General features: G+C 51.5%; 1 protein-coding gene across 1 annotated transcript; it reads left to right on the forward strand.

The window, feature by feature from the left end:
* Nucleotides 1–900: 900 nt before the first annotated feature.
* Nucleotides 901–7,627, forward strand: LOC126528508 (uncharacterized). Its single transcript, XM_050176384.3, has 2 exons — nucleotides 901–1,208; nucleotides 6,755–7,627. The coding sequence occupies exons 1-2, from the start codon at nucleotides 1,131–1,133 to the stop codon at nucleotides 7,034–7,036; spliced, it is 360 nt and encodes a 119-aa protein (XP_050032341.2). The 5' UTR covers nucleotides 901–1,130; the 3' UTR covers nucleotides 7,037–7,627.
* The last annotated feature ends 269 nt before the right edge of the window (nucleotides 7,628–7,896 follow it).

Consider the following 7,896-nt stretch of genomic DNA (forward strand, 5'->3'; position numbering starts at 1 on the left):
AGAGAGAAAAGGCTAACATTTTCTCGGTTTTGACATATCGATCGTCACTGCAACTTGGGAGGGCTCATATGTGAAGCATGCATAAAAATTTTAACCTCCGTTACTTCTCGGGCCAGCTTTGTAGTTTGTACATGGGTGGATCTTGGAAACGTCAACAAGGAGTTTAGGGTTAGGTGTGAATGAGAAAATTGTAGAGCAACGGGACAAAATCCCGATGCAGCTTTCTGTTACTCGAGTACGTGCTACATGAAAGCGTTTTTCCGAGCGTGAAAGAAGCCCGCGAATACACGCAGAGTGCCTCGAGCGTCTTAAAACACCGATTAACGAATTAGTGAGAGGCAAATACTATTTAACTTCGATCCTCCGAATCCCACGAGAGGACGCCCGAATTGTCATACAGCTGCTCCACAATATAAGAATGTAATTCGTGACCTAGGCAGCCATGTACAGGAACACGTACAGTGCTTTGATCGTGAAGGTCGGTAAAGTACATACCCGGGCATTTAGCAAAATGGAAATTATACCCCTTTCCTCGCGTTGTGTGTCGCTATGGGAACGACGGCGCCGTTCTGTGCTCGTCGTCGCGGCAAAATCATTACCGTGAACTTTGACCACATGCGGGGGAACTTCCGCTGCAGCTGCGTGCATAACGCGGACTCGCGAAGGCATGGAATCGCACAACGTCGTCCGGTCTTCCCGAGAACGCGACGAGTGGCACCAGATGCACCACATGCATGCGGCCGCGAAAAAAGAAAGGGAGGGGAGGAGAGGGGAAACCGGCCCGAACGGAGGAAACGCAAAATATAAGCAAAATCAGGAAGAGAGGAGAAAACCGCGACGCGAGAAGGGAAAGGCGACTCCCCTCCTTCCTCTCCTTCGCCACCCGCTAGACGAAGCGAGTGGCGGTGGCCTCGGCCAGTCTCGTCAGACGCCCAGCCACCGCTGTCACGGCCGGTTACGTAAGAGAGAAAGCGAGCTGGCCCGCCGCGATAGCGCGCCGCCCCGTCGCAGCCACTCCGCAATCGACGTCCGTGCGGAGCGCGCCCCTCATCGCAAGACGCCCTGGAAGCGGACTCCTTCGTAGCGCTTGCTTTGCCGTCGCCGTTCCGGCAGAGCCGCCCTCCGCAGCCATGGCACCCGAAGCGGTCGTGTTCAGCTCGTGCGAAGCCCCGGACTCGGCGTGCGAAGATAAGCAACAGAAGGACACGGTGAGTCTGCGCATACGTCGTTGTCCGTTTGGCATTTCGTGTGGAAAGGCTATTCGGTTGAGACTGGCTACCGGCGGAGGCAGTTTCGCCGCAGTCGCTAGCCCGAAAGCGTACGCCGTACGTCGGCTACGAAGAACGCAGTAGCTTGTGGCTGTTGCTTGCGTGGTGTCAGCCGAAGTTTTCGAAACGGACTGCAGAGGAAGGTCTTGGAGGTCGGCGAGACGACTCGCCTGAAAAGGCAGTTGGCTTTTTTCGCTAAACGCGCACCGTACAGATAGGAGCGCGCCGGGCGACATCTGCGTAGCGGATCAGCTTCGTTCCAAAACAAAAGAAATTGCCGTTGTCGTCCTGCTTGCTTTGCCTACGCACGCAGCCGGCTTGGTTGGCAGCAACGCGCGATGAGCGTGTGGTACCGCCAGGCTCTCGGCAAGCCTTTGCATTTTCTTTTTCTCCTTTATATTTTTTCCTGCAGTCGTCGACACTTGTGCATATGCCAAGGGCTCGCCGTTCGTGGCGAGACACTGCTTTTCTAGCTCGGCAAGAAACCGGTCTCCGTGTTTGCTGTTCGCGTTCCTTTGTAGGCGAATCTAGCGAGTCGGGCGGTGCGATCTCGACGAGTTGACGCCGACGAGTCATCTGCCGGTAGTAGTGAAGAGGCGCAGCCCGGAGGATGCGGTTGGGAAGCACCGAAAGTTGCTCAGTGAGCGAGCCCCTCCCCCTTAAATAAAGAAGAAAGGACCGGCGCCGCAGCGAACACTTTCGTTCCTTCGCAGGGATGTGGTGGTATGAGACGTCGCGCGACAAAGCGTGTGGGAGAGACGGGAATGAAGAGAATAATTGCGGGCGGCCTTCTTCTCGAGACGCGTGAACAATGGGGCGACGCTTGACATAAGCGGGCGACAGTGCGTGTGACTAACTCGAGCGTGGACAACGCGTTGCGTCATCCCTACCGCAGCTCTGAAAAAATGCCGAATTTATTCGCGATTCGGATGCACAAACTGAAGTTGACGAGCGAACAAGTAATTTCGGAATGTCAAGTTTGGTCTGCAGCCCTCCGTTTCAGTTTACATTCTTAGGCAGAGAATAAAATCGGTTTTGTCGCGGAATTCCCGGGGAGTATATACCTATGCGAGAAGGGAACTAAGGCGTGAGAAAAAGAAGAAAAAAGAAAGCCACAGTTGAGCACATACCGTATTGCTGAGTCACCATGAGTATGCACACTAGAGATGCGTAAAAAAAACTGCCTGCATAAAACTTTGAATACGGGAGATCATTAGTGGGTCTCGGTTTTTTGCCGTATTCTCTGTTTAGTGTGCGCTATTGAGATATTGAATTTTTACTGTGGTGCTTTTTATTTCTTGCTTTTTTTTTTCGATGCCATAATTTCAGCCTGCAACAAACACGTCTTAGTATGCTGCAAGTAAACTGTCGCAACGCCCATTGACCTACTGACAGCACGTTCCACGGCGCAATGTATTCCGATCGAAGCTTTGCTAAGAAATGCCGTTTTGCGCGGATAACAGCGCTGTGGTGCGTTTAGCGAATATGATGAGGGGCTCCGGAGCGGTTTTGCAAAGTGAGCACTGGTGTTTATTTTCACGGAAAGCTTTCTCGCGCTGTAGAAAAACAAAAGGAGTCTGAATAGAAGCTATTTGCAGCGACTCCGAGTCACCGCCGCAATGCGAGAGGTTCTAACGTGACCGCTTTGCGTTCTCAAGAATTTGCAATGACAACACTCCGATATCGATCGGGCACCGTTCCGGCCCAGCGAAGAATCGGCGGCGCCTTTGTGCATCGCAATATTACACGCGTCAAGCTTAGTTACGTTTTGAAAGGGTATGGACAGAAAAAAAAGAAAAGCCGCTGACGGCTGCCGCCGGTAAACGGGTGAATATAGTAATTAAGCTTCTATGAACGAACTGTCGGTCGGTCGTCTGTAGATGTTAGGTCGCGCGAAGGCTACCGCAGCAGAGTTACTTAGCGCAGTGATCGATTGGGTAAGATTTTTTTTTTTTTTTAATGTAGACGCCGGTGGTGGCGTGCGTGTACAAAAGAAAATGAATCGCACAGACGGGTGTATAGGGAAACATGACTCGGGCGAATTCGTCTCAACAAATGAATGTATATCTGTCTCGTAATAAAATATACTTTCTTCGTAATAAAAAATTGTCGCTGGAAAAGGAAAGAAGAAAGCAAACGGATGGACGAGAAAGTTGATTCTAACACAGACCGTGCCGGTTATCATTGACTGACGGCTGCCACCCAACGTACTGAGGGGGTTCCCGGCAAATCCTTTTCTAGATCTGTTTAGAGAGAGCGCGCTGCGAAAACGTGCCCGGCGCCGCCGAAACCGGCCTTGCCGCGATGACTCACCGCACGAGGAGTCAGCCGCCGGCATCCGCAACGACGCGCGAGGCGCTTGCAATATGCCGCGCTGACAGAACGGAGTGCTACCGAAATCTGCGCAAACAAATCTAATTCCGGAGTTTTACGAATCGGAACCACGGTGTGGTTACGAGCCGCACCGCGTAAATTTAGTTGACGAGGCATCAGGATAGACTCTGACCACCTGGGTTTCTTTAACGTTCACCGAAACCTAGGTACACGAGCGTCTTTTGCATTTCGCCCCCCCCCCCCCCCCCCATTGAAACGCAGCGGGGATCGAACGCGTGACCTCGAGCCCAGCAGCGCAACGTCATATAGGCGCTATAAGCTACCGCGGCCGGTAGGAAATCTGCATCGCTGAGGACATTTTGTCAATAAAATTACAAAAAAAAAATAGAACACGGTGCTTTCTGTCGCGCTAGTGTGGCAAAGCGCGATAGAGGAAATCGGCTCGATTCGTCGAGAAGGAAACACAGTAGCTGAAGTCTGTCGCAAAGTTTCCAGCGGTTCTGAACACATTCATCCTGTCTTGGCTGTTTTGCCGCAGTCTTGGTACGCATGAGAATTATGCTTGGAGAAACCCTGCGGGCGTTAGCGCGGCCGTGGATTTGTGCGTGTGTGATAGCGCTGGAGTCCTGTGAAGCGCCGCGCGCAATACAACGTGTTTTGACGAGCGAAATGAAATAATAATAATCAAGAAAGAACGGCAAAATGGTAAAGCCCTTACGCTAGCAATACCAGACAATGCCGATCGATGGCGGGCGTATTAGCGTATGCGGCTGATCAGTGGAAAAGAGCATTTGTGGACATAATTATTTGTTGATTACTGTTCTTTTTTTTTAGTAGCCTTGCGTGTTGTATTCATCACCGACGTTCAGCAGCTATGACAGGCTATATAATTATGTTGGCTTCATGTAGGTAATCGAAGCTTTCTTTTACGTAATGATCGGCTGAGAAGGGTGCGCATAACATTGCGAATAAATCGCTTCCTATAAAGACGTTTAAAAAAAAAAAACTTCGGTCCAAAGTGCTTGTAGATCGTGTAAACCGACCGCCACCGCTGCAGCTCGACTCCAGGTGCAGCAACTTGGCTGAGCGTGTTCCGTCTTCTCCCCGCATTTCCTTTAAACAGCCTGTCACGATTCATTTGAATTTGTTACCGATTAAACGTTTCTGGGACTTCCGCACCTTGCAGAAACCGTTCGATGACGGATCGTGCGGCCGCTGGAGCCCACGCGTTTCGAAAGCGATGGTGATTAATGTAGTGTTTTGAGTTTGCGTCTGAGCGACGAATTACGAGAGGCGCGTTTGGAAGAGTGACTCGTCGGGTTTCGCGGTTGCACAAAGCGTGAGAACGGCGACTAAGCTTCTCTCGTGAGCAGGTGCGAGCGGCCTTCGCCGGCGGGGATGTCGCTCGACCAGCCCGACGCTTCCTCTGCGAACGAGGGCGACGCGTTTGCCGAATCTTTGATGAACGTGACGGGCCCGCCACTCGGCAACCGTGTGACCCTCTGCCGCTGAATGCGGATGTCGCAAATTTGATTCGATGCCGTGCGCCGGCCGAGTACTAAAGATAGGGCGAGAAATACATCGTGAAACTGTTGTGATGTATCGTTCCGGGTATTTTGTTGTTGTTGTTGTTGTTGTTCGACCGGCCTCGAACGAGAAATAATAATCACCATAATCATAATAACATCATAATCAACTCCAGCTGGTTCAACTTGATCCGCATCCTTCGCCGCCGAGTACTTTATAGCCGTAATTCGTTCTTGACGGTGAAACGAGTAAACTCCTTCCGTGCCACGCTGTTATTCCTCAAATCCGACGAAAAAATTACTAAAGCCATTACTGTGGAATTCCTTACAAAAAAAAGAAAAAAACACTGTAGGCTATTTTTATGCGTTAACAAAATTTCACCATATACATTGCAACAGTCGACTTGCGATTGGAACGACGGTCAGTACATGGACTTCTCTGGTCGTCGCCCATGCGGGCGTTCTTGACGCTTTGTTTACTGCGCTTTATCTGCCTTGACCGGCCTAAATTCTGGAGCAGTCTTACATTTCTAAACGCACAAGGACTCTGCGCACATGCATAATTACTCTAGATTCTTGCATGTATATAACACAAAATTTTGTTGATTATGAATAACTTGCAAAGTCACAAGGCCGCTTGAAGCCAGCAGAACGAAGTTTCGGGAAATGTATGCACCAACCACCGTTACCACTGTTGCCATGACGGCTTAAGCGCCGTGCTTGCAGCTCGCTTAGATACTAGCGCCATAGTTCCCTCTAGTTTAAGGCGTTTGCTGGAGTCTCTGCAGCAAGCGAGGGCAGTAGCGACGTGCTTCCTGCACGGTATACGCGGTGAAACGCGGTCCTTGTTTTCGCGTCCAGGAGGGAGGGGATGAGCTCGTCTCTTGCACGTGGCCTCGCTCGAATGCGATGTCACTGCCCCGTCGCTGTGCACTTTTCCGCGCAGGCGAGGAGACGAGAAGTAGAACAATGCGGGAAACGTGTACGAGGAAGCGGCGAACGCGCGACCGCCGGGACTGCCCCAGCCTGTTGCCGTCGCCCGTGCCGTCCCGAGAAGCAGTAGCTGCAGTTAATTGCGTGCAGTGCTGCACGTGCCGCCTTGCCCTTGCGATGCGCATTCGTCACGAGGGCAGTGATTGGCCGTTCCAAATTCGGTGGGCCAAGTCGACACGGTCGGTGTGCTACAGCAAACTTACTACGTGCGTATGCAGAGAAAATGTACGTAGATGTACGTGGAGAAAAAAAAAAGCAATATACGAGTAAAGCGTACAACGCGGTGCATGCATACTTTGCACCTTTGTACGGGCCCGTTCATCTATCCAGGTGTATCGGCATCCATCTTGCGTGAGCTTCCTTTCTTTAATGACGCGCACCCGATGCTTCCAGGTCCCGAACAGCGTGCGCATTTTCACTGTGACGGAGCATTCTTCACAGGAAAGTAGTGAGCACAGAGCTTTCAAGAAAGGAAACGCACCTAATATAGATTACAATTGTGGTTTAGCAACAGGATACGCCTCAAAAAGTGTAATTGCTTTTTTTTTTTTTTTGTTGTTGTTGTTGTTAGAGTGTACAACCGTCTAGAGAAATAAAGACGGTAATGGCTTTTTATTCATTCCTTCCGCGCAGGTCGCGGCCAAGACTGCCGACGAAGAAGACGAGTCCGTGATGTCGTGCTGCGAGATGTCGTGCGAGTCCGACAAGGACCCGGACGACACGAAGCCGTCGCGCATCGTGGACCTGTTCGACAGTGCCACCGACTGCATGTACAGCCTGTTCTTCTGCGGCTACCGCAGCCTGTTCCTGGACACGTACCTGTTCGAGGACTTCATCTTCTACACGCTGTGGATGTTGTGCCTGCACTTCTGCATCAACGAGAAGATGCCCAACGACTCTCGCCACTACATGTGAAGGGCTGCGCGCGTGTGTGTGTGTGGCTCGGAACAGACGACACCCCGACCCAGTGACCATGCCAAAGATGACCTGTGTGATAGGACAGTGCCACTGTCTGTGGACTCGAGAGAGAGAGAGAGAAAGGAAACGGCGCGTGCTGCCAATCAGACGTGTCGAGTCTCCTCCGAAGTGAAGGCGTCTGCCCAGCAGACGCTGTTGACAACGGTGTTGACAACGGGTCGACATATTTCTCGGCGGTGATACGCGACGACGGCCCCGCTATAGGACCCTTACTGTAAATGTGTGCTCTGGTTCAACGAAAAAAAAAAAAAAAAACACTGCAAACTGTAGCGGCAGGCACCCTCCGGCAGGGACTGCTTGCTGTACGATCGACGCTCCTCTTTTTCTCGTTCTTCTTTTTTTTTTTTCTACCCCATTGTGATGAGTGCGTGTGTGCGCGTGTGTGAAAAGTGCACAGACCATCGCCGTTCGGCAGAGTGCGCTTTGTTTGTTGACGAATCAATTGGGAGCGAATCCGCGCCTCACAGCGACCCCGGCGTCGCCTTCACGGGGAACAGTGCGCGAATAAAACTGTGCGAATGAACTGACTCTGCGAGGATGTTTATTGAAGCATGAAGCTCCCGCGCTGCGCACAAACCTTCGCTGTGCAATAGCGGAGCGGCCTCCGTTCCGAATTGTGATGAAAAACTCGTTCGGATCGGTCGCCCCCGGTACACTCTTCAGCAAATGTACACCCTTTGGGGTGTACATTTCCGCACAATGATAGTCGTCATCCGTCTTGCTTGCGTTTCCTTCCTTGAAAACTCGCAACTTTTCTGTCGAGAATGCTCTTTCATGCTGATAACGCGCATGCCCAT

Source organism: Dermacentor andersoni, chromosome 9 (assembly GCF_023375885.2).
Source record: "Dermacentor andersoni chromosome 9, qqDerAnde1_hic_scaffold, whole genome shotgun sequence".
In the NCBI taxonomy this organism is placed as follows: domain Eukaryota; kingdom Metazoa; phylum Arthropoda; class Arachnida; order Ixodida; family Ixodidae; genus Dermacentor; species Dermacentor andersoni.

What these genes read in the sequence shown, in the direction of transcription:
- LOC126528508 (XM_050176384.3), top strand. Translation starts at nt 1,131, where the DNA reads ATGGCACCCGAAGCGGTCGTGTTCAGCTCGTGCGAAGCCCCGGACTCG. An exon ending in ATAAGCAACAGAAGGACACG is followed by an intron (nt 1,209 to 6,754) that starts GTGAGTCTGCGC and finishes CCTTCCGCGCAG; the next exon opens with GTCGCGGCCAAGACTGCCGA.